General features: G+C 34.0%; 4 protein-coding genes, 1 long non-coding RNA gene and 1 other non-coding gene across 9 annotated transcripts; 3 read left to right on the top strand and 3 right to left on the bottom strand.

Moving 5' to 3' along the window:
* The first annotated feature begins 933 nt into the window (after positions 1 to 933).
* Positions 934 to 4425, top strand: LOC125219724 (splicing factor U2af small subunit B-like). Of its 2 annotated transcripts, none has more exons than XM_048121770.2 (6): positions 934 to 1373; positions 1967 to 2053; positions 2132 to 2213; positions 2356 to 2482; positions 2584 to 3021; positions 4009 to 4425. In XM_048121770.2, the coding sequence occupies exons 1-5, from the start codon at positions 1137 to 1139 to the stop codon at positions 3005 to 3007; spliced, it is 957 nt and encodes a 318-aa protein (XP_047977727.1). In that variant the 5' UTR covers positions 934 to 1136; the 3' UTR covers positions 3008 to 3021; positions 4009 to 4425. The 2 variants fall into 2 exon arrangements, with proteins under 2 accessions (XP_047977727.1, XP_088918548.1); XM_089062422.1 differs by having other exon boundaries at positions 3137 to 4425.
* LOC125219725 (uncharacterized protein At4g22758-like) lies at positions 1622 to 6023 on the bottom strand. 2 transcript variants are annotated; one of them, XM_048121775.2, is made up of 3 exons: positions 5529 to 6023; positions 5279 to 5379; positions 1622 to 1696 (listed from the first exon to the last, which is right to left on the bottom strand). In XM_048121775.2, the coding sequence occupies exons 1-3, from the start codon at positions 5899 to 5901 to the stop codon at positions 1637 to 1639; spliced, it is 534 nt and encodes a 177-aa protein (XP_047977732.1). In that variant the 5' UTR covers positions 5902 to 6023; the 3' UTR covers positions 1622 to 1636. The 2 variants fall into 2 exon arrangements, with proteins under 2 accessions (XP_047977732.1, XP_088918549.1); XM_089062423.1 differs by lacking the exon at positions 1622 to 1696 and having other exon boundaries at positions 4950 to 5379; positions 5529 to 6018.
* Positions 6024 to 10881: 4858 nt separating this feature from the next.
* Positions 10882 to 12809, top strand: LOC125219287 (uncharacterized). 2 transcript variants are annotated; one of them, XR_007176103.2, is made up of 2 exons: positions 10882 to 11205; positions 12601 to 12809. It is a non-coding gene; the product is annotated as an uncharacterized LOC125219287 (long non-coding RNA). The 2 variants fall into 2 exon arrangements; XR_007176104.2 differs by having other exon boundaries at positions 11364 to 12809.
* On the top strand, positions 11421 to 11493 carry TRNAR-CCG (transfer RNA arginine (anticodon CCG)). Its single transcript has one exon. It is a non-coding gene; the product is annotated as a tRNA-Arg (tRNA).
* Positions 11830 to 12606, bottom strand: LOC125219286 (putative phytosulfokines 6). Its single transcript, XM_048121224.2, has 3 exons — positions 12314 to 12606; positions 12174 to 12247; positions 11830 to 12098 (listed from the first exon to the last, which is right to left on the bottom strand). The coding sequence occupies exons 1-3, from the start codon at positions 12399 to 12401 to the stop codon at positions 11988 to 11990; spliced, it is 273 nt and encodes a 90-aa protein (XP_047977181.1). The 5' UTR covers positions 12402 to 12606; the 3' UTR covers positions 11830 to 11987.
* A 10496-nt stretch (positions 12810 to 23305) lies between the features above and the next one.
* On the bottom strand, positions 23306 to 25298 carry LOC125185525 (Pentatricopeptide repeat (PPR-like) superfamily protein). The gene has a single exon (XM_048082074.2). The coding sequence runs from the start codon at positions 25218 to 25220 to the stop codon at positions 23361 to 23363; it is 1860 nt and encodes a 619-aa protein (XP_047938031.1). The 5' UTR covers positions 25221 to 25298; the 3' UTR covers positions 23306 to 23360.
* Positions 25299 to 27153: the final 1855 nt, after the last annotated feature.

The raw sequence follows: 27153 nt of genomic DNA, 5'->3' as shown, positions 1-27153 counted from the left end.
TCTAATTAACACAATACGATTTATTTATTTATTTTTAGTTGAGCGTGCTTGTTTGTTCATTTCAAGAATTATTAAATTAATTGATTGTAATTCTTGTGATTTAAAATAAATAGTCAATACCCTATTTATAAAGGTTAAAATATTAGAATAAAAAGAAAATAGAATACCTTAAATAGCCAGAAAGTAGACAAAAACATGTAAAACGAGGATGTAATTTACCTTTTGACAATACAGAGGGATTTTTATATTTTCATGTACTCTACCAAAATGTAAATCAGACAGAAAAAAATCACTGTAATTATATTTTTTGCCGCATCTAAATTAGATAAAAAATTAAATAAATAGATAATGTGAATTAGAAATAATCGTACATCATGAAACAATAGCCCGTAGCCGTACATCAGCACATGTAGCTGAGCTGTTCTTTAATAATGAGTTTACCTAATAGAGTGCCATTGGAATGTAGCGTAAGACAGTATGGGCCACTATACATGAAGCCCGTAGTAATGGGCTGTCCCTCTAAAGGCCCAATCTGCTTCTTTAATCGACTGACTTTTTTTTTTTTTTTTTTTTTTACTGTAATCTGCTTGATCAATTAATCTACCGTTACTTCTCTTCCGTCCGTAGTAAATGACATAGTTGAAAAATGACACGAAATTTTAGAAGATACTCCATATTATTTTATGTGTTAGGTGGAGAGAGAAATAATATATTTATATTAATATAAATTTTAAAAAGTAAATGTGACATATTTTATAGAAAAAAAATATGACCTCGGAGAATAAGAATAGTAAGCAAGGAGTAATAAAATATCACTAGTAAATTTGTCAAAAGATATCTGGAATGAATTTCTCAGAAAAATATCTCTATTAGACTATTAGTACTCAATTGCACAAATACTCGAATTGATTGATTAACTTATGACACATTATCACAAGACGGCACCAGTAGACTCATTTGCCATCAAACGAAAAGAAGTTAGAAAATCGTTAATCTGTATAGTTATCTAAATAAATCCTTTGTTCTGAATCCTGAGTAGAAGTCTCCAGATAATAGTAGCTCATTACAAATAGCTTCCTCATTGCTATTTGAAAACCCTAATCGCGAAATATCTCAATCCAATAAGCAAGCTTGAAATGGCGGAGCACTTGGCGTCAATTTTTGGTACAGAGAAGGACAGGGTTAACTGCCCCTTCTACTTCAAAATCGGCGCCTGCAGGCACGGCGACCGCTGTTCCCGCCTCCACACAAAGCCCAGCATCAGCCCAACGCTTCTGCTTTCCAATATGTACCAGCGCCCCGACATGATTACTCCCGGCGTCGACGCTCAGGGCCAGCCCATCGATCCCAAAAAGATGCAGGAACACTTCGAGGTTGCCTTCTCTCTCCCTTTTTCGCTGTTAGACAGATTACTTATTTCATTTCACTTGTTTTCTTTTCAAACTACTGGCATAAGCCTATGTCTATTGATTCAATTGTTAGTTGCCCTGTGGCTTATAATCCAATGTTGCCTATGATCAATAATTGGCTTGTATCGAGGATGGTTGAGCTGGTGGGTATATATTCTAACGAATAAAATGTTGATTTGATCAAATCAATGTTGTCCAAGCGCTACACCTCAATGTGACATGGCAGTTTACGCATCAATGTTGGCAAATATCTGCCATGGCAGATGGATAAATTTATATTCATTTTCCTGTAAAACAAAAGGAAATGAGGCCATACTGATATTGAATCATGTTTGTCATTGTCTTATATTATCAACAAACAGATGTATGCTCTATTGCTCTCTGAAATTGTTTCTTACTGTTGTAGTATTGTGTGGTTCAAGTGCAACTTTTTGATTTATTAAGCTCAATTATGCATGTCTTCGCTGTTATGCCGATAGTTCTTATGTGTAGCACTTTTTGTTGTGATACATGGACATGTAACTGTATTTACTATTCTTTATAATTTGGTGTTGTAGGACTTTTATGAAGATCTGTTTGAGGAGCTAAACAAATACGGGGAGATTGAAAGCTTAAATATTTGTGACAATCTAGCCGATCATATGGTAGATTTTCCCACACATATAATTTTATATCTTCAAATTGGTCTTTCAAATATAACTTAAGATGGTTTTTTCTGGCAGGTTGGCAATGTTTATGTCCAATTTAGGGAGGAAGATCATGCTGCTAATGCTCTTAACAACCTGACTGGACGGTTCTATGCAGGTAATAAATATTACCTTATTTTCGTACCCCAGTTCCTTTTGTGATAGCTTTCTCTTAATGTTTGCATCAAATTCTCTTTCAAGTGAAGGATTATAGTTCATTATAATATATGATTCCTCCGACTTATTGTGTGATTCTTCAGGACGCCCCATTATTGTTGATTTCTCTCCAGTGACTGATTTTCGGGAAGCTACCTGTAGGCAGTATGAGGAGGATGCATGCAACCGTGGTGGCTACTGTAACTTCATGCATCTGAAAAGGATTAGCAGGTGCTGATTTAATTGTTTTTACTAAAGCAAACTTATGTAGGTTTGAACATTTTTTTGCATGAAGGTTTGAGCATTATTATAATTAGTACATCTTGTTACAGGGAATTGAGGCACCAATTATTTCGGAAGCGTAGGAGTAGACGCAGCCGTAGCAGGAGCAGGAGTCCCTATCGGCACCGTAGTTATGATGACCGCTCACATGGGAGTCGGAGTCACAGCAGAACGCATGATGACCATGATCACCATGGAAGTCGAAGCAGGAGGCGCAATAGCACAAGTCCAAGAAGTAGGAGGGGTAGAAGCCGAAGTCCAGGTGGCAGGAGGAATCGTAGTCCTGCAAGGGAAGGAAGTGAAGAGAGGCGCGCTAAAATTGCACAGTGGAATAGGGAGAAGGAAGAAGCAGAACATGTTAACAGCAAGGCAAGTGCTGGCGGTGAGGATCAAAGATCTGAAAATGACGACTCCCACATTGTGGACAATGAAGGAAACGATGTGCGAAGGCAGCAGAATGCATATGGGTACTGACAATATTAGCGCTGGTATGTTCTTGCTCCCCTTCCACCTGTGTATTCTGTATTTGTTCACAGTGAAAAGCTTTCATTATGAATGATGTGTCTTATAATTATAGCTTACTGCGCATTTTCCAATGTGCAGGTGATGTGCAGGTTTTCAATTCTGTCATGGAACATTATACAAATTTTTGCTAACTTTACGTTTCTTAGTAACATTCCTTTGTTATGCTTTTCATTCTTTTCTTTTTTTGTTTTTTTGGGCTGAGAACCATTACATGAGTTCTGGGTGCCCATAAAATATCATTATCAGCCCTAAATCTTTTGAAGCCCAGAGTCGTTTTTTTTTTCCATTTTGACATTTATTTCCCATTTTCCAACTCGATGAAAGTTGAATTTACCTCCTGCACCCATCTCTATGTCTGCATGTCATACTATGTTCTAGGAAGCTGTTGTCTATGCTAACTCTGATAAATTTTTTTCTAAAATGGTCTTTTAGTCTTCTAGCACTGATCATAATACTGTGTGCATACAACATCAGTGTTGTATTTATCCATAAAGTCTTTCATAAGTTTCATTCCATTTGTTTTGTTGTGCAACATCCTACTAGGAATATCTATAATATAATAGCTTACTTCGATGACAGTGCTTAGCATTGAGACAGAGATGCACTTTAATAGTTTATGATATTTCATTTCTTGATTTTTGATATGGGTACTGGAAGGTTCTTGGTTATTACAGTTGCCTCTCATGATTTCCCATTAGCGAACTTCCTTATTTGGTCTGTGTCTGCCTTAGTTGTTCCATGAAAACTTGTATCTGTGTGTGTGCAGTCAGGTGTCCTGTAGCCGCAAAACAGCAAGGCTGAGGTTTTGCATATTGTTCCAATTTATTTTCAAGTATATTTATATAGTTGCAAATCTCACCTGGATGACTAGTTTTGCAGGTCCAGGTACCCTGCTTAGAAACATATTGAGCACAGATTTTTGATTATAGATTACCATGGATATTGTACAGGTATTTCGGTTGAAGTGGGCAGGTCGAGTTGTATTTGCAGGGTGAAGTCGGCTTGCAGCGCTCATGGATACCGAGTTGTATTTGCAGGGTGAAGTCGGCTTGCAGCGCTCATGGATAGTCCTCAATTATTAAGCATAGTCTGTTTTTTGGGGATGCTGCTGCGTGCTAGTTGGATTCACTGTCGCTGATTTTGATAGAGGACCCCAATATTGTTATTTTATAGCTTCACTTTACTCTTTTTTATTTTCACGTTCCTGTAGTGCTTCACAGACTTATTTTGATTTAACATTTCTAGGGCCTCTCTGTTGTGGTATTTTAATACGGGATCGGGCAATATATATAAGTAAACGATACTCTGTGACTGTTAAACTCTTGAGTATGGTTTGGAGCTATAGTAGATCTGGATTCATCTCGTCATTCATCTGCTTAGTTGATTAATGTCTGCATGTCATGCTCTTTCATATTTACCCAAGTTCATTTTCTATGCCTTTATTCTTCACACGCAAGGATATTTTTTGGGAAACTTAACGAATCTAATATTTTTCCGGAAAAAACTAATTAAATTGGTGTCAAGTGATGCCTGAACATGAAAAATTATTGACTGATTCTGGGGCATCTCCATGTGCCCCTTCGTGGATATGTAAAACCAATTTTCTCCAATTAAAGGTTGCAGGTAAGTCTCCATCATTATTAAAACTCAAATATGCATTTTTTATATGTATACAAGTATATAGATGCAAGAACTCTGATCGTGATTATAGTGCACTTTTTTATATGTACTCCATGATTAATTTGTTGTAGTATAAATTATCTTTGCTGATGATCATGGAATCAATGTAGAGACATACTCCTATATTATATATTATCAACACACGAGACGAGATGTTATAGAGTCGCTAAATTGATTCCATCAATACTTAGATAAATAAATAAACTATAACTAGTAGGAAAATCGAAAATGTGAATACCAAACTCCGAGAGCCCATAACATTCTGACATTTTCTGGATACTATAACCAATAAAATAGAAAAGGTCATCCATCCTCTGCCTATTGTATTCAGATTGCAGATTTGGAGCACACCAACACTGTGCTAAAACTAAACTCTATAGATGCCTAATTAAAACCGCATATTCGATGGTTTTAACTATATTTACACCTTCCTTTTGCAAAGCAGGGAGTAGTATATTTAAAAAGAATTAGTGAAACAAGCAAGTGTATTTAGAGTAAAAAATCCATGAATTTGAGGCAAGGCAAGGCTTTGTTGGTTACCTCCTCCTTTGATACGCATACGCTGCCGTTTTCCGTGTGTCTCGGACAGAGGAAGAAGTTTCTTGACCCCAACTCCACTATTTCCGCCTCCCTATCCAACCCTGTTTCTCATTTTCATTCATACTTAAGCTATTTTCATTAATCAAAATAATAATTAAAAAAAAAACTTGAAATCAAATTACTCTACTAATTAGAGTATAGAAAAGAAAATTGGATGAGAATCTTAAAATCCAAGAAAACGAGAGCTTACTTTCTAAGCTGAACTGAGAGTAATGAAGATCAAACGCGGAGGCGGCGGTGGACGGAAGAACCGGGCGCCGCGCCTCGTTGACATAGTGGCGGAGTGCGACCGTGATCAAGTCCTTCACGGTGGCCTCCGGCGGCATTAAAACGTGGATGGGGCCAGGGCTCCTCTGTATGGTCACGTTCACCAGCAACTTCGTTAGCTTCGGCGGAGGCGATGGAATCCCGCCGGCCAGCAAGTCCGGCACTGTCTTCGGCCGCGGAACCATGTCCGAGAAAGCTCCAGCGTCCCTCCCGTGAAACGACGACGCCTTCTCCGACAAACGCCCCTTCTTCTTCTTCTCCTCGCTTCCTTTCCGCTCACTCTTCGGCGACGCCATCACGGCGGAGTAGTAAAGGCTATAGAGAGATTGAAAATATTAGAGAAATATAATGGTGGTGATGAGTTTGACGAGGGATTTTATATAGGGGGATTTTGGTATTTCATTTTGGATAATAATGCAAAGGTCTTTGGATAATACTATTATCTCCATATTATTGGGCATCTCGTTTTCTAATCAATAATAAATACACTATCCTATGTCATGACTATTTCATTATTGAGATCCCACGTTTTAGTATATTCTTGTGTAATGGATATTGTTTAGTGAATTGATGATGGCCACTAATATAATCTTAGTGTATCTAAAATCTGCCATGATAAAAAAAAAGTTAGAACTCAAATTTAACCCCTTATTTCACAAGCCACTTGATATCAAATTGATAAGTAACATAAAAGTACATTATAAATACATACGTTTACACCGTTTATAAATTTATATGCTAAGAAAATATTGCGCTTTTACTTTGGGTTTAATTTTATCAATCATAATAAGACGGATTAAATTAATTTATTGTATATTACATGTCCATAGCTTGGTAATGATTGGATGCGAGAGAAATTTGTTATCTGCATCTTAGGAGAAAATAGATATATATCTGTAGCCGATCCATAATTTGTGCCACATGGGCAAAAGAAACAGATTTGGTTTTGCGGTGACGATGACAAGTATATATAGTAAGATTACTCTAAATATTCCTCAACCAATCATTTCCTAGTGTTGCCAGAAATCTCCATACATCTCATTTCACGCTATTATCAACTGAGAACATGATTGTTTTATATTGCAAACTAGATACATACTACTATCATCTTATTTATTTGTCTGATATATATGCACTTAGGCTACAAATTGATTATTGTTACCAAATTTTCATATATATCGTGCACTGAATATTATTGGCTTCAATAGTTGCTTTTCCCCTTAGGACCTAGACATAATATGTTGTTGGGCAAGTTTAGATTCCCACGTGGGACACGGTGCAATAGGAGTCTACTTTAATGTTCGAGACGACAACTACTAACCTTGTGTGAAAAACTTTTCAGCAAAACAATAAATTATAAACATCAAGTAGGAATTTGCCTAAATTCGCAAATTTTATTAATCAAACTAAACATAATGAGAATAGTGCTTGGTTTAGTATGACTTTATCTCTTTTTGCCGGTATATTTATCATATCGAAAGTTGACACAACCATGATAGGCAATGATCTCATGCTACTGCATCCAAGGAAATTAATAGAATTGGGCAGACAAATAATAAGGTCCTAAGGTCATTATTTCCTAGTTGGTGTCGGGACACAAGAAAGGACGCAAAATTTGTAATTAAAATTATATTGACTTATAGTAATAATTTGGAACATATCATATGCAATAATTAATAACTAATTATTATAAAGAAGATAATTGGGGTATTGGTGTGATTTTTATAGAGATGTGTTCAAAAGGTCGCTTTCCATTACATCCTAAATAAATTGCAAAAGAATATTTTTTTTTTATAAATTCTAATAGAGATTAACATAGTTTGATTTAGGATTGGTGATTCCTAATTGAGTAGATGCACCATGGATGTAAATCCACACCAGTGTTTATTTTTTTTATTTTTCTTCCAACTTATTTTTCACCATTGATCCACTATTTTATTATTAAGGCATATATCAATCATATATGCTTCTAGTTATACGTACCGCACCATCATATAGTAAGTATAACTAATTGTTTTGATTTCTTAAATGGCCAAACTCCGCCAACTGATGGTATTCACTATTTTGAAAATGAGAATATGCGCTTTAATTTCTTGTCGTAACATATACGGAGTATAATTTATTTTATAAATTTTAAACTTGTTGATGAATTGAGATCGTTTATCTTGGTGTTTGGTTTACTAGATAAAATATTAGCAGCAAGATACTATAATCTACTAGTATTAAGTTATGAAATTATTTAATTGGAGGAGATTGACTATATATGACTAATTATCACATGATTATCCATTTAAGATTAAATTATGAGATTCAATCTTATTAACCAAATATAATACAAATTTAATCATGTAATATAATCTTGCAAACCGAACATTTCTTTCAAATACAAAATTTGGACTTAACAAGTAGCAATATATTGGATTGGTATATGTACTAATGTCGAGTACCAATAATTGCTTAATTGTCTATACCAACATTTGTTTTTTTCAATAGTACGTTAGAACTCTCTTCTTAGTCTCTAATTTTTTTCCGCTTTATCATAAGAGACAGCTAAATGTCACTTCTTCAACGTATAAAATATCTTAATTATGGTTTGATGTCTATAGACTTTATGGTTAAGCATCCGTGAAAAACTAAAATTTGATGAAATTTGTAATTCCGTAGCCGTAATGTCTTGCTAGATTAATTATTTATAATAATTGAATACAAAATTGGCAAACACTAAATTAGTAAATTTTCATTTTAATCCATCGGCCGAACTTAATATTTTTAATTGTATTTTGCATATATAGAGCAATAGATCATGATGCGTGCACTCCACAATTCTGCAAATATTATTCTGCCTGATTGTAGCTACTCTATTTTCTTACCTTTTGCTTGTGAGCTAAAAGTGAAAGAAATTATTTGAGTATGATTAACCTACTTAGAAGAAGTTGGGCCCGTTTTGATTATTTTTTTAAGCGATCAACTAGGAACCAAACAGTGCTTAGTTACGGAGACGACGATAACAACAATAATACCAATATTAGTGGTTCATTACAAGGCAATTTAATCATTAAAGAACCTACTCAATAAATGTTATTCTGTGAAAATATAGCAAAGGGGTGATCAAGCATTGTATGGCCATTAACTTGTGAGATCATATCTGATCAATAGGAGATTAAATCATAACTGAATTAAACATATGAACTATGATGGCACAGAAAAATAAGATAAGAATTAAGCGCTTACGACCCATCCATTTAAAATTACCAATTATCACTAAAACCAGTAATTTAAGGCTAGTTTTCCCATACACTTTGAAACTTGTAGATATATTTAGGAACTATGATGGATTTTGCCAACTTCCCACGAAATTTAACCGATATGGTTCGCAGATATGTTTATGTGTACACGCGGCAGACTGTCATTGAATACTAATCAACAACAACAAAATACGTGAAGACCATATTTTAATACAATTAAGGACACTAATTTGTGCTTTTAAATATACCAACAACGCTTTAAATCGTCCTCATTGTTGGTATCCCAACCAAAATTTGTATTAATTTATCTTTAATTTAGGAACGCTTTTTTTTTCGTCCTAAATAGTAATTGTTATTATTTTTTACAATTTTCAAACACAAGTAATTAAGTCTCGATTTTTAAGTCCTGAAAAAATAAAGTTTTTATAGTAAAAAAATCCCGCAAAATATCGTTACTGTTTATCTTCCATAAATAACCTTCTTCCCCAAAGCCATTATCGGAAATTTGCTGTGGAAAATGGGCACAATGCATAAAAATGCATGAATCTATAGATCAATTTTAATATTTATAAGAAAATCAAATATAATCCAACTAGTGATTTTAGATACAAATTCCTTTTCTTATTTCTTAAAACCAGAACTGGATTGAATACTGAATAGTAAACTAAAAAAAATTAAATACATGGATCGAGACGAGAGCATGGATGTTTCCCTATCATCCAAATCAATGCAACTGTCAATTTGCATTGAGGAAGTTTCCAGGAAGATGCATTGAGCAAACACATGCAAAAACAGTCATTTTAATAAATGAAATATTAAATTCATGTAGAAGAAATAATTAAATGTCGACTGTAGTGTTGCTTCTGCATAAAATTGTGCCATCATGAGTACCAAATGAACGCACAGGTTTTTGGGCCACCGAAATCCTTCGATTTATTTCGAAGATCTCCAATGGAGATTCTCCACACTTCAATCTAAATGGTTTTGTAATATCGTCATGGAAATAATAAAATGCATCCTATAAAACCAATTATATGAGTGTGAAAAAAGAAAGAATAGGGATGTTAAATAATGTTTGTGGATTGGGTGGCACCAAAAATTGAAATTTGTAAATGAATTTAAGTAGTTACAAATTACCCACATCGTCTGAGATATTGTACGAGAGAGGATTGACGTTGATACTACTATCATGATATATACAATATACTCTACACAAGTAAAAGGCGAAATACATCTAGAGGTCTTTATACTAAAATCATTTTTTTATTTTATTAGGTTATTTTATAATTTTTTTTATTTCATTAATTCTGTATATTTATGCATTTTGATTCAATAGGTAACGGATTTCACAATTTAATTAATTTTTTTTATTAATTAAATTTATTTATTTTTCTTTTTTTTTTTTGCTTATTTAAAATTAATTCAATCGCAAATCGACTCATGAATCATTAAAAAAATAAAAAAATTATTGATATTGTTCGCTATCAACTTAAACCTTTTCATTTTTCCTATGATTCTAAAGTCGACGGTACAACTGAATTATTTTCTAAATAACTCAGAGGAGAAAAAGAAAAATAAATAAATTAAAATACCAAAAAATATAATTAAATTCTTAAGTCAATTAATTAAAAATCTAATCTAAAAACTTTTTAAATCAAAATACATGAGTATAAGAACTTAAATAAACAAAATGCATTAGTAAGCTACTAATAAAACAAAAAAATTATAGAAGGACCAATATATAAGATGTACTATAAGAACCTTTAATATATTTTATCTAAGAAATAGAACTCCGTACTTTATAATTATTAAGTTAGTGGAGTAATATTTAAATTTATATTCTAATGTATAAGACTCTAAACTAAATATACGTATGTTATTTTCTGAAAATTTTGTTGAAAAATGTATGTACTCGGTACTCCTACTGCATATGATTGATAAAAAAATGTCAACTTGCCTAGGTGAGTCGTACCCTAGAAATCTAGTTAAAATAAAGTTGTGATTATCTGAAATAACTGAGCTAGCCGGCCCAACCACAGAAGGCCCAAACCAAAGGTAGTGAACGTGGGCTTTCTCGTCGATACATAAAATTAAAAAATGGCCAAGGGTTAAATTGGAATAAAATGATTAGTGTGTCGTAATGAATTGAACGCTACTATTAAATCGTCCCACTCTTGTAGTGGAAGCCCTTCTGACTTTTAAATTGGGGATACACGAAACCCTAATTCTGTATCGATGGCGATCCACTTCTATTCTTTTTCCCTTTGCAACCAACATAACTTCGTCGATATCGAAGCTCTTACAATTTTCTTTTATTGCACATTTCCCGTCTGATCGCACCTCACCGAGAAGAAGGTATTTTTTGTTTCAATTTTTTCTATCGGACCTACATTTTTGCTTTAATTTTGGTGGAAAACTATTTCTCTTGTTTTTATTCTTCGTGCGTGTTTTTCACCTTGTTTGTTTTGTCTTCTTTTTGGGATATTTGTTGATTGTCCATTTCATCTGGAAAGTGCCAGAAGTCGCCGTTCTTGTTTTTGTTTATTTTGACCCTATATTTCTGGCAAGACGATCACATAGCGGAGTGGATATCGCGTTAGACTCCGAATCTAAAGGTCGTGGGTTCGAATCCCACTGTGATCGTAATTTTTTGTGATTTCTCTTCATTTCTTTTTTAACTTCATCTTACGATTTCCATCGCGAGATTGATTAAATGTCTCCCTAATTTCTTTATTTTATTTTTTTATTTTTCTAGTAAAATCTTGAACTGTGTGCCAACTTTGTTGGTGCGAAATTGTAAAAAAAGATGTAAATGAAAGAAGAGAAGAGAGTTATAAATTACTCCTACTACAAAAGTTCCATTTTTGGTAAATCAATCAAATACTATTTGAGTATTTTAATGTGATGAAAGAACCGGCAAACTATATAATCAATTCAAAGTTTCAATCAAAGAAAGAGGAAAGATGAGGACAGCAAGGCTATGTAAACACATAGTACTACTAAGTACTAAATTTATTTATGATTGAATAATTTGATGATACATATTCCATAACATGGCACTAGAAAATGAAACTAAATACTAGATGTAGCACCACTTCCAATAACACAATTACACACATTTTTGAAATTGAAACGCACTAGTTGCCCTTCTTCTCAGTGTAGATATAATCCAAACGGGCCTCCGATACAGCCCTTCTCATCAAACACTCTGTCTCTCCATTTCCACATTCCTCCATCCCCATCAACTTCTGTCATCCAAAACTTATTCAATTAATTCATAATCTAATCAACAATATTAAACATACCTTATCAAAACCACTTACATCAAAAGAATCAACACTTGCAACATTTGAATTCGATTCTTCGCCCTTGATTTGTTGATCCACTTCTTCTGCTGCTGCACAAAGATTCGAATGGTATAGTTAAAAAATAGTCTGAAAAACCAAGCAAATGAGGCAAGTACCTTTCGTTGAAGCCATTTTTCTTGCAGACGCGGTGGCAGTGGAGAAAACAAGGAGAATGAGGAGGAGTTTATGAAAATTAGAGTTCATGGTTGAATTGAAGAGAAGGTGAGGTTGAAGAGATGTGTAGATTTAAGTTTTAAGGGGGTAGTGAGAGAGGAGAGGAGAGGATGATATTGTTGGGAGTTGGAAGGTGGAAGAGAGCATATATGCCTAATAATATAAATAGTTAAATACATGCATACCGCACTCAACTATCCTTATCTCATCACTCTTCTTTTTTCTACAGTTTATACTTTATAATGACTGTCAAAGTTTGGGCATATTATGACAGACGAAATATGATGTCAATGTACAAGAAAGGTGCAGTGTATATATGTGTTGAATTTTGGTCATAGCAGAGTTTGCCAGAAAAAAGTTAGGTATGATTGTAAAATTATTAAGAGTGCTGATGTATTTGAAATGATTACATAGTAGTATATTTGAGTTCTAAGATGAGTTGAATATATTTTTAAGGTAGTTGACTTTTCAATTTGCATCATTGTTGTATCAAGTTCAAGTTGTTGGACTATTATGAGAGTCATGGTTGAATTATTGATGTATATATATTGCATTAATTGAGAGTGAGGTTAATGAATTGCAACATACAAAAGCAAATGGAGAAGTCAATAGAACATATTCACGTGATATTACGGATCCTATCCTGAAGAAAGCAGAAGACACAGGATTTACCGATTTGGTTTGGTCGTTGTCGAGCATGCTTCTACTGCTCCATATATATATATGTCCAAAATTAAATGTGCAATTAATATCACTTCAACTATGCCAAAGTCAACCATCTTGGAATTAGCTGACATCCTCCACATATGATATATCACCGGTAGTACTATAGTATTTTTAACCCCTGATAAAACTCAGAACATTTTAACATTGTTTTAGTGTTGTATGATAGTACTTGTATTTTAGAAAATATATTCTGTTAATGAGATTTAGCCAATTTCGAAATTTATATATATAGATTTTTATAGTGTATTCATGATTGATAAAATCGATGGTTAATTAATATTATCCTTAATACTAAATTCTCTCAAATTGACATTTTTAATGCAAAGGAATTCCGTAAAATTAGCTTAAGTATATTATTGGTCTAATCTTCAAAATAATACTCCCTCCGTCCCACAAAGATTGTCCCATTTTCCACTTTCGTCCGTCCCACAAAGTTTGTCCCATTTCACTTTTATCATTTTTTGTAGTGGACCCCATATTCCACTAACTCATTCCTACTCACATTTTATTATAAAACTAATACTTTAAAAGTATGACCCACATCCCACCAACTTTTTCAACTCACTTTTCATTACATTTCTTAAAACTCGTGCCGGGTCAAAATGGGACTATCTTTGTGCGACGGAGGGAGTGAGAGATTATACATACAACTTTTTATCTACTACAATGGAGTACAATATAATACTGGTGGCGTGTAATCATTTAGTACTATACAATTGATAAACTTTTGAAGCATTTCAGGGTTAAACTTAAAATTTTTAGTTAGTTTGACGCTAATAAACGTGGTTTAGCTTAGCGTGCAATTGATTGTTTAATGAGTTTTGATTTATTTTGAAAGAAATAAAGGGATACAAATGAGAACTCCATTCACTATTTCATGGTCACCAATCTCTTCAAAAGAATTTCATACAGATATCTCGTCCGTCTCAATTAGATGACTCATGTAAAAAAAGTTATGATTATTTTGCGCAAAATTGTCAGATGCTACAAGAGGTGTGCACATACACCCTCCAAGCGCACAACCCATATGCCTAGTGCAGTAAAAGATGATATTATTCCCAAGAGATGTTCAGAACAATGTTTTATTTTACGAAACCTAAGAAATTGAATTTTATTCAAAATATAGTAAATAAAAACTTCAGAACTTTGGCATCTTTTGGAAAAAGAATTTACATGTGTCAGAGTTAGTAGGAAAATTGATTAGTTAAAGATATAAAATATTTTAAATACCAAATAAATAAATTTAATTAAAAAAGATCCCAAGTTTTGGTAATCTGGATTTGAATGGTAAGTTTTGTTATGAATAGCATGGGCGTGGCCAGGGGCAGATGGCGAAATAAACAACAGGGACTGTAATTTTTAAATTTTATTTTCAAAAAGTATATTTTCGATTGTTTTAGATTATTTGCAAGTGTTTTTGAACAATAATTTACATTAAACTTGGATAAATTTTTAAAAAAATATAAAATAGTTTTAAAAATAATTTTATTAAGGGCTTTGGTCCCTCACCACTTACACATGGGTAGGCCCTGGGCTATCCACGTGGAGCCTTGGTGGGCAAATGCACTCCTCAAAAATTTAAATTCATCCTATTTTTCTTTAAATTTATAAATTTATTTTATATTCTCCTTCAAATGTCCATTCTCAATACCTAAAAAATTGTTTATAATATTCCATTCGTTCTATTCAAATTGTCCACAATCTTGAATGACATGAGATTCTAGGAGAATTTGTTAGGTGAAGTAAACAGGAAGGAAAAAAGTAGTTGAATATTTTAATGAGGAAAGATGAAAGAGGAATTTATTTCCAAATATAGAAAATGGACATCTTATAAAGTGGGATAAACTAAAAAGAAAAAAGATGGACATCTTGAGTGGGACAGATGAAATATATTTTTGTCTCTCTTCACCTTAATTCTTGGCTTCACCCCTGACGAATGCAGTTGGTTTAGTAAGTTGATTGGTTTAGTAAGTTGATCATGCAAGCTGGCAAATACCAAGGGGTGTAAATACATGTTCCGATCAAGGGGTATCATATAAAAAGGCGAGAGATTATAGGAGTATTAACTAAAAGCCAAAACCCTTAGTGTGTAGAAAATACCAAAGCAGTTCAAGTAAGTTTCCAATTAACGGCCTTCTCAAATTCATACTCCATCTGCTAAGTGCTAAGCATGATCGAGTTTGTACTCGCTTGGTTATTGAGCTAATTATTTTTGAATTTCTTGTAATATTAATATATATACCTTATATCTAATTTTTATTCTTCAAGAGTCTTTTTTGCATGGGACTGGTTGCCACTAGTATGCGTCATTTCCATAAGTGGCATCTCCACCAATCCTAAGTGGAATCAGGTAATCATTCTTGATAATAATATTTAAGGTTTATACATTCATATCTAACTTTCCCCTCTATTTAATAATGTTATTGCAACTTGTATTTGGTCTTTCAGTCTTCAAAGGTATACCAGTCTTTTGTGGTAGTTAGCTATGCTCTTTGGCATGCAAAGATGATTATCGTCAATTTTTCTATAATTATTGCAAGCCATGCTCTGATTGTACAGATAATCAAGCAACATTAAAAATTTATTTCACTTTACAATGAGTCTCAATATTAATTTTCAATTTGACGATCCTTGAATTAAAAATATTTTCCTTCTATATGTACTGTATTCTAGAATCAAGATAGATACCGCCACATCAATTTAAAGGAGATTTACAGTTCTCTTTTTAAGATTTGGTTCCAAAAGTGGCTCGTTCTAGATGAAAAAAAGTAAGCATCTATTACAGTGATGGATTTGGAGTATCTCCTGCTTTAGTATATTTAATTTGTTTGACTATTTAATTCTTCAAATACTTAATTATGTAGCATGTTTCCGTTCTATGATCATTTGTTAGATGATATAGTATATGGTGTCACTAACATCTTTAGTCGAGCTACTCGGATTTCAGAAATACAGGAATTATAAATAGAAAGAAAAACAAAAAGTAGTTTTGTTAACTCAATTGGCTAAATTGAGACACTGTAATAATCCTTAGCAAAAGGTCTCACGTCCGTGTGCGAGTATTTTTCCACACTACAAGTAGATATAAAAACGAAATTGGTTACACACACTCCACAAAATCAACCTAGTGCACAGGTTTAGTTCCAAGCTAAGTAAGCAGCCCTTGGAGTTTATATGACAAAGTCCTGATTATTTAATATAAATTGGGTTATTTTTCATGCTTTGTGGAGAAGTTCATAAAATAAATTGTGGTGTATCTTTTATGATTAGAATTTAAGTATATAGCTCTGCTTTTCAATGTCATGATACCACCATATTGGAACTTGAGTTCCACACCAATTGGCACTATGACAATCACTTTCTAGAGTTAGGTTGGTAAAGTAAACAACTAGTTAATCTTTGGTTATTAAATTGACCAATTCATGGTATATTTCCCGAATCTTTTTGTGACATCGATCGGATATTTCTACTCTACATATAGATGTTATGTATGTTTTCATATAACGTTTAATTACTGAATTTTGTTGGAAATACGAGTTTCCACATAATTAATTTAATATAGTATATGACAGGGTGTGAGCAATTGCTAACTTTCTTAAGTTGCTAACTTGCTAACTCATCAACGCAATGTATTAAAAATGTCAACACGATGACATCAAAATGTAACACATAAGTTTGTTGAACTTCAATATAATGTTTTCATATTTTGTGTTGATATTTTAATGTCACCGTGTTGACAATTTTAATACACTACATTGATGAGTTGACAGAGTTAACAACTTAAATAATTAGCAATATAATGCACCCCTATATATGACTATATATTTTTCAGTTTTCTAACTAAAGAGATTCATTAATGATTAAAGTTTTAGGTAAAATTAATGTTCTTAATTTATAACGAAAATAAGTATAATTACCATATTTGATTTTCTATTTATTGAAGGACTAAAAAATTAAAATTTATACTGCATTTTATACAAATATAAGCTAGGGTTATGGTAGTAGCTTTCAAAAGAATGTATCCATATTTCTCTCTCTATATATATTCCACCATTCAAATCCATAGGCATCAAGGTATGCCTTTCCTTTATAATTTATGCTCTTGTTCTATATTAATCATCATAGGAAGTTTTATGTGCATTCAAATATCACAACAAGTGGTATCCGAGCCATTCTATTTATATTTTTTTGAGAATAGAAATAAAAGAGAATTAAGATTTTTCTTGTTTATTTTATGATTCCACAAATCTAGGGTTTGTATTTTGTGAATTTGTTTAATTGTTTGGATGACGAATTGGTAATTCAATTCAAAGTCTATAATACACTGATTATCGCATGCCGAGAATTTCTTATGTTTTGATGAATTGAATGGAGTTGTGGATATTTAATCACGCAAACTTACCGCGAATTGAATAGAATAGAATTGGTTGTATATATACATACGAGACTTGTTTGGTGAACGAATTGAGAGCTCATCCATGTTTGTTTCAGTTGTCTTACTTTAGTTTTGGTGAATCATAATTGTGAATGGAGAATTCTGCTTAGAGTTCAATTTATGTTTTAAATTCAAATTATTTTGCATCTCATGATTTTTTTTATTTATATTTTCTATTTATGGTTGCGAAGCAAGATGTTGCAAAAATAACATTTCTGGTTTAAATTTTTTTATTGTGTCAATTTCAATAAAAATATTAGTTCGTCCTAAAAGAAGATTAATATTTAGTATGAATTACACACCTACCAGTAATGAAAAAAACGTGAAAATTATTTAGTTTTTGTGTAAATAGTGTGATGTCAAAAGTTAGACATTTACTTGATACTCCCTCCGTCCGCGAATAGGAGTCCCGTTTTTACATTTTGGTCCGTCCGCGAATAAGAGTCCGGGTTCATAATTACCATAAATGGTAAAGAGACCCCACATTCCACCAAATCATTCTACTCACATATCATTTAAAACCAATATAAATAAGTGGGGACTCATATTCTACTAACAACATGACATAAGTCTAACCATTTCCCTTAAGGTACAATTCCACCTTTCCGTTTTGGAGTATCGGGCAATGTACATCGTGCACAAACGCCTCTACTTTGAGTAACTTTACAAATGGACATGGATAATATATATTATAAAAAAAAAAACTCAACAACTATATCCGATCTCACAACTTTAACTTTTCTATCTAACTGCCATACACCTTGTCGATGAATATCTTTAGGACATTCACTGGCTTGGATCTTTTTTGCAATAAATATTTATTTCATATTGTGAGTAATCGTCAATAAAGATGATTAAGTAATTTTTATCAACCCAAAGAGTATCAAAATGACCACATATATCAGTATGTATTACTTTAATAAGCTGAGTGCTTCTCGTGGCTGATTTCTATATAATGTGTGTAGTATGCTTCCCCATAACGCAATCAACACACGTATTTAGGATACTAAATTCCGACTTTGAGGAAGACTTTCGTACTTTACCAACCTCATAATCCTTTCTTTGGAAATATGACCTAATCTTTAATGCCACAAGAACGCCAAACTTTTACTTGACCAACAACGCTTAACGCCTCGACTTTCAATATTAAATAAGGATTCAGAAAACTTTGCATCAAGATTTATCAATTATGTGAATCAAATAATGTACCAATACCATAATAGTAATCATTTCAGTACGATGTAGATTCACCATGTTCAATCTCGATATTAAAACTTAAGTTATCAAATCCATTTACAGAAACAATATTTATAGCACACTTAGGCACACAGAGATAACCGTTAAGATCTACATGACATCCGATGTCTAAGATCAATCTGTAAGTCTCAATGCCTTCGTTCCATGCCCTTATCATGTTTCTATATGAAAAATTATTTTCAAATCCTTTTATAGATTGGATCGAACTGAATCCATGTTTAATCATGAGAAATATGGATTGTAGCACCAAAAACTGACCACTAAGTATTATTAGGCTCTTCGATAAGATTTAATTTAAAGTAAACAAAAATAGTTATGTTCAACTTTCTTATCGAACCAAGCCTTCCTTTTTAGGACAATCTTTCCTGAAGTGTTCTATTTTCGTACAAATGAAACACTTCTTTTCCTTATGGATATGCTTTTCCGGACCTTTTAGAAAAGATTTATCCTTCTTTTGTCCTATTTACTTAGATTTCCTTTACTGGTGCTTACACCTCCAAGACCTATGATATTCGCAACTTGAAATTTTATCTTCTTTAATCTCCCTTCCTTTTAAACCAACACGGCCTTAATTCTTTAAATGTTCCATGTATCTTTAATGGTGTTATAATTTACCTGGAACTGGCTAAATTCAACATGTGAGTTTATGATAAATTTTGGCCAACATTTGCTCATGAACCTCCACTCTCAAGGTCGTTAACTTTACTGTCTGTCAAGTTGGACATGTTTGTCACATGATCGTGAATCGGCTGAGACCAGTCAAACTATTTTGTAGTAAGCCCATTCATTATGCTTCTACATTTGAATTATCAGTCAACTCCGATCGTGAACACTCTTTAATTTTCTTAATAAATTCCCTAGCTTTTTCTGTCATGGACAAAGATGACCTCAAATTTTTTGTCATTGTCATTCTCATGAGGCTCAACCTACTTGATCACTCCCAAGTCTCACATTGAGATTTTTAGTTACAGATTATACATGCTTATCTATACGTGCCTGAGTTCTTTAACACAGATTCATAAACAGTAATAAAAACTTTAAATAACATGCATTCAAGTAACCTTTGGGCAATACTTAAGCACATGTACTTTCAGCGATGCTAAATATATACTTAAACAATTAATCAAACTAAACATATATCAAATAAGCATGTTGCCTTTGGGTGTACATACTAAATGATACATGAATAAATGATTAATCCTTTTCGTATTTATTAACTATATACAATGATCCACCTTTGGGTGATCTCCCAGTATATAGATAATAAAAAATAATTGATCAATCAAACTCTTATGTCATTTATAGCATCTCTATAATCATGATCAATTAATTAACATTTATCATTTTCAATAAATAAATACAATATAACAAGACCACTTTGGTGATAAACAAGTTATATATTATTTAAATATTGAATTCTTTAATGATGGGTAGAATATCCTAATATTGTTTTAACATTTCATAAAACAATTACCCAACACAAAAGCGGAAGCATATTAACCAAAATCGAAAAATCCAAGACCATTCAAATTATGATTTTGAAATCACATAAATGGTGAATTAACCAAATCTAGATTGGCTCTGATACCAACTGTAAGCCATATCTCATCTTTAATGATTTCGATAATGAAATCTATGTCTAGATTTGAATTAATTCAACCATGATATTTATACTATAAAGTGGAGATAATACCACCAACCTCCATCCAAGCTTTTTTCATTTGATGTAGAGGTTGAAATCCACCAATTGATGTTGGTCCTTTCGTTGAATGCACTCTCTAATTGATGTTATCCCCTCTCTGACCTCAAGTCTTTAATGATTCTTTTAATAGATAAAGAATCTAAATCTTTTAATATAAGTGTATACAAATACCGTGAGGATATATGTATAAATATTACCGAGAACATGCAAACTGTTCTGTTTGATTATCTTTTATATTAGCATGTTTGTGGTATTTATAGATTAAGGAATCTGTTCACGAAGGAAGGTGACTATTCACTTTTAACTCCAAAATGAATCAACCAATTCCTTAATCAAGAGTTGCGTCGATTGGATAAATAAATAGACGTCTTGTTGCTATTTAATTTCCAAATGCAACTTCCGCCAATTACTTTAATTCTCGGTACGTATATATACAATAATATGCTCACATCATATTAACATGTACACATGTTATATGTATATGCATTACTTTAATATATATACATACCAATATATTATGAATCCCTTTCATAAATATATCTATATATAATCACAATTAGAGGTAAGAGAGGAGGGTTATCAATACACCCGATTCTAATTCTTTAATCGAAACCGGTCCATCACGGTATCGTCTTTAATATTAGAACCCTGATTAATATGAACTTAATCTTTAATATTAAACCAATAGATACATAGGTCACATAAGAATATAAATATTCTTACATTTCATAGATCTAACTTTATAGATTGGTACTTATATGTGTAAGAAGGACGAGTTTTTCAGTTCTTAATGCAAGATAAAGATCCATGGAGCCTAAGTTTCAGAATTGTTTCTTAGCAATCTCTAAAGTTAGACTCATTCAACATTGGAATATTTTGTTGGTAGATACAATAGAAGAAGACAGTCGTAACCACCGGCGGACACACGTATAGATGGGGGAGGGCTTAAGCCCCTACCCAAAATTTTTTTTGAACTTTTTCTATTTGAAAAATGATTAAAAATTCTAAAATTTACCTCCAGGCCTCACTAAATTATTGTTATTGAAGACTAAATCATCAAAAGTTGAGTAGTAATGGGGGCTGAAATAAATAAGAAATAAAAAATTACAGAGGATAAAATGAAGAGTAATTGCTGACGAGATGAGTTTGAGGAAGAAGATGACTTTATTACAATTAATATTATAAACTTCATAGTAAAATGTGTCAAGTTGTTGTGCTTTTTAAAAATGTCTGTTCATTTATTGGCTACTAAATTAAATTAAAGGATAACTACTCTTAAAAAACTATTCGTTTTGATAGAAATATATGGATTTCTATAAAAATGTGTTTCGTTAAATTTTCTTTCGACTCTGTAATTGTTAAATTTTCTTTCGACTTTTGCCAACAAATATTCGCATTAAACATGTAGCCCAATTACTTTCATCAAACAAATAAGGTAGCAAGGTATTACAAGCCCAAATGCTAAAACTGGAATCGATGGGACATGGGAGTGCACCAGACCCTTTCACCCCAGAGCCGACAAGCGATGGCCCAAGCCCAGGCCACATGCTATAATTTAATGGCAATTTTATTAAAAAATAATTTATTGTTGTATTTCTTAGCTTAATAATATGTCAAGGATAAATAGTACCCTCAGATCTCGTAAAATACACTAATTTTAAAATACACACATTTTAATGGAGAATTAGTAAAATAAGACAGATAAAAAGAAAAATTAACTGAGTATTGTTTTTTTAATTGTTAGTGGAGAATAGAGTCTATCTTATTATAGAGAAAAAAATGTTTTTCAAAGTAAAAGTATTATATTTTTATTGGAAGAACTAAAATGACAAAATTGGTTTATATGTTATTTTATGTGAATCGTGCGTGGAGTAGAATTGATCTTAACCAAAAGTTTAGAGAGGCATATTGAGCCTTTTACATACACTGACTGGCCCATGCTTTTCTACTACTCCATGTCTTATCCTCCTTGCATTCATTCCATGTGCGTAAAATTCGTTTTAATAAAGCTTCTTTACCTGTGGTATAACGATTCTAACATGCTTGTAACTAGGGGTGGTTCGGTACGGTATACCTTACCGGGAGTGTCATACCGTATACCGTACCGAAAGTTACCGTATGACAAAAACCTTACCGATATCGTACCGTAAGTTTCGGTATACCGGAGTTCGGTATACCGGAAATTCGGTATGGCAGTTTTTCATACCGTTACCATACCGAGTTATCGGTATACTGTACCGCATTTCGGTATACCTTACTTTTGCGGTATACCGAACTGCGATATGGCATTCCGATATACCGTTATACCGTGTTTTGTGGTACGGCATACCGTTAAACCATTATACCGTGAAAAAATCTATTATATCCAAAATATTAAAAAAAAATCTAGTTTTCAACTACTTCAAAAAATAGGGTTCCCAATTTTGATTCTTTTATTTTTTTCTATAATAAAAATTCTTATTTTTTAAAATTTAGTTTAAATATAACATATATAAATATATATTTATATTATATATATATATCAATTGGTATACCGGTATACCGCGGTATATCGAAGATTCGGTATATACCGATGCTTCGGTATACCGTGGTATGGGAAATCTTATACCGTTACCGTACCGATCTCTATCGGTAAGGTATCATACCGTACCGAAAACTACGGTATACCGAAAAAACGGTATTTTCGGTATTTTTTCAGTACGGTAAGTCCGATATTCCGGTATTTCGGTATAATTCCCCAGCCTTACTTGTAACATGTTAAAATTCACACTATACAGATGGATCAAACTGAAAGCATGAAATCTCCAAAGCCAATTATTTGAATCCAACCATGTTATATTATCTGTGCAAAGGACTAACACACAACAAATCAAGAATAATCAAAGTTTTGTTGGAGCCATCTTGCTTGAACTTGAAGCCCTGCCTCTGTGAGCGCGTTCATAGCCGATTTTAAAAATCTAGCATCCAATTTAGTCTTCTGAGCCTTGATCAATTGCAGCAGCTCAACCAGCTGGTCGACGCGGTTGGTCTTGGACAGCACCGAGACCATGATTCCGGCCATGGCCCGGTCAATCTCCCCCCCACTCACCTTGAACTCCTCATAATACTTGATGCACATCTCCAGCTCCCTAGCCTTGTGGTACGCGCTGATCACCGTCGTGTAGCTAACGCGATCAGGCTCAATCTTCCTCCTCTTCATCTCCTTCCATATCTTGTCCACCATCTTCAACTCCAAGTTCTTCCCATGCATGTCCAGGAGAGAGTTGTAAGTCCACACATTGGGCTCACACCCCCTCTCCTTCATCTTCGCCACCAGCCTCGTGGCATCACGCGTTCGCCCCATCTTGGCGTAGGCCGCCACCATGCTGGAGTAGGCCACCACGCATTTGTCGAACCCTTTCTTCTCCATCTCTGCAAACACCATCTCAGCCTTGGGATACAGCCCGAGACGAACGTAGGATGATAGGGCAGAGGCGTAGGTCACTTGCCCTGGCTCTAGCCCTTGCTCGACGAGATCCTCGTACACTTGGACTGCAGCTCGGCCTCCTCTGTTCTTAACGTATCCGTTCACAATCGCGCAGAAGATGCAGTCCGAGACTCTTACGTTTACACGTTTCATGATTGCAACGACGTCTAGTGTCTTCTCCACCATCCCTTCTTGGACATACCTCAAAACTAGCTTCAAGAAGAGAGCTGGATCTCTCAGCATATTCTTACTCTCCGCCTCCTGAATCAGCTCCTCCACCATTTCTACTTCACCAGCATTAGCAAAGGAGCTGATCAATGTGGAGTAATGAGAGTGATCTTCTTGGATTCCCTTCATCCCCATCTCTCTGAAAAACTCCAGTGCTTCAAATGGCTTCCCCAATTTCCCTAACGACTCGCAGAGAATGCAATAAATTCGAGAGTAATTTAACAAAGACGACTCGGTCACGTTCAATTTCATCTCCTCCAACTCCTGGAAGATCGCTACTGATTTCTCGTAATTCCCCAATTTCAAGTAGGCCTCCATCAATCGACAGTAACACGCGGCATCGAGATTGAGAGCGGCGGATTTCATGGTCTGATACAGAGCAACGGTGCTGCTGTACATATGCAGCTGATTGTAGCCTTTCATGGCGGAATCGAAGGCTAACACGGCCGTCTCTGCATTACTATCCACGAAGAGCTGGAGGAGATGATTAAGAATTTTAAATTTCCTAGCTTTGACGCAAGCCGTAATCAATCTAGAGGTGGAGGATTTATCAGGCAAAACTTTGAATTCTCTGAGATCTTGACAGAAGGAGAGCAACAGAGTCCAATTTTTGGTACGAATCAAGTACCTGACGGCGAGCTTCATCGTGTATTTCAACGGTTTGAAGCCCGGCTTCGTCTTCGCCTTGCGGTAGTAGTCGTAGGCGAGATGCTCGGTTTGGGGATCCTTGAACAAGCTGCAGATTATGGAATTGAGTTCCTTGCAGTCGGCGTCGTTTTCGGGGAGATGCTGGAACTCTTCGAGCTTCAGCGCGAGCTCGATCACCGGAGCGTCGCCGACCACCGCGTCATCTTCCAGAACCGCCGATGAATCTGTTTTTGCTGGTCTTGAAGATTTTGAATTCGGATTCAGGAAGAGGATGGAGATGAAACGGAAGCCGATTTTGGTTTTGGTGGTGGAGTGGGGTGAAAATTGGATGGATTTTCTGGTGATGGTGGCGCCGAGTGACCAGTCAATGGAATTGGCCACGGCCATCGGAGCAGCGGCCTACAGCTTCTCCGGCGCCAATTTGCTTTTCTTTTTAAAATTAATACTGTAAATTGCTTTTTTTTCGCCATACCTTATCGACATGGATATATGGCATGCAACTTCTGGTTTATGTAGCCAATTGTTGACCGACACGTGGGTACTAGAGAGCCTGTGGATTTCATTTTTTTCTTTTTCTTTTTTAATTTATTGGAATTTAGATGGAGGTCAACACATTACATATGTGGCGGTGAGTGTAAATATGCAACAATAATTTTCACACAAATTTCTCTATTTTTCGTTTTATAACATAAGGCCATTCACAATAAGACCGCAGATCGGACCGCCGACATCACACATATTTCTCCAATTTTCATTTTATAACATAAGAGCAGTAGCAATAAGGGTGCTGGCCGCCCTTGATCGGTGGTCTGATCGGCGCCTATTGTAGATGGACTGTCGAAGGGCGGCGAACGGTGGTAGCCAGGAGGAGCGGGTGCGGCCTAGCGAGATTTGCCTATTGCACGCGCCGATCTCCTTTTTTTTAATGTTTTTTGTTATTTTATTTAACATTTAAAATGAGTTATAGAGAATTAGAGATAGGATAGACTGAGGATAGGCTAAGAATGGCTTGAGATGAATTGATTGATAAATAGGGTGGTGCTAACGTAGTAGTAGGAGAAAATTAGAAATAGGCGTGAGATGGGCTCTGCCTATTATGAATGATCTAATGTAATTTATGTAAGTGCATTAGTACACAAACCTCTCTACTTCTAAATTATTTATATTGTTGATAGGCTTGTTGATAGGCCTATTATTTTGTTAGGATACTGAATCGCACTGGAGGCCCATGAAAATCGAGCAAAAAGCGCCAACTATATTCTAGAATATATATAAAGAAATAGAGAAATGTCTACGTATACACATACCAACTACAGATTATTTGAGGCATTTACGTTGTTTCAGTCTGGATTAAGAAAGTCGTCAATAAAATCCAAACAAATTAGAAGTAAATTTATTTTGTGACCAGTTTTAAAAATGACTAGTATGCGCTATTTAACAAAAAATGACATATAGCTCATCAATTTTCAAACCAATAATGTTATTTTCTCTAGAATCGTAGGTTTGTTTTAAAGAAATAACGAATTTAAAGCATATAGTGTTTGAAACTTTTAATTCGTTTGTATGTTACGTAATACTAGTAACTACTAAGCATATGACTATGTGATGAATAAGTGCCATTGAGAATTTTAGTGTTATGCAGTTGGTTTATAAAAATTGTAAATACTAATATATTCAACATTCGTGTAAGACAATGGACCTGCGAATGAAATTACCGAAAATATGATAAACTAAGCATTATTACTTTATTTTGAAATAAAAGAATACAAGAACTTTGAACTTTGAAAATAAGTTACTGTACTATATACAATGAATGTTTATAAATTACTTACATTACATGGAGGGATGTGTGTGCCGGTGTGCGCACACGTAGACATCGCCATTTGACACCTTACTACAATTAGCCTTAAGGAAGTAATTTAGGATTAACACGTTGTCCACCGCATGCATTCGATGTCTAAATTTTAATATGGGACAATCTCGGAAGCCGTATCTTTAAACAATTGAGAGAATAAAACATCATAATGAGCCACGTGGCTGAGGCATTAAAATTTAAAATTATTTCTTCAAAAGTAAGGAATACGATTAAAAAACATATGCCAATGAATTTATAAGATTGAATTTTCCCCGCAGAGCGAGAGACCTGAATAATTTCCAAACAACTATCAAGTCACCACCATCAACCATATCTTGATCCCAAAAAAAGACAGGTGCATTTTAGATCCCAAAAAAAAGACAGGTGCATTCGAACGTAATTCAAGGATAATGGATGTCCAGTCTACACCCAGACAACCCAATCCACCTACCAACATCAGTTTTA

Source organism: Salvia hispanica, chromosome 1, assembly GCF_029641045.1.
Source record: "Salvia hispanica isolate PSC_SH4W2 chromosome 1, Shi_PSC_v1, whole genome shotgun sequence".
NCBI lineage: Eukaryota > Viridiplantae > Streptophyta > Magnoliopsida > Lamiales > Lamiaceae > Salvia > Salvia hispanica.
Note: the sequence above shows the minus strand (reverse complement) of the source record. Positions and strands in the feature narration are given on the sequence as shown.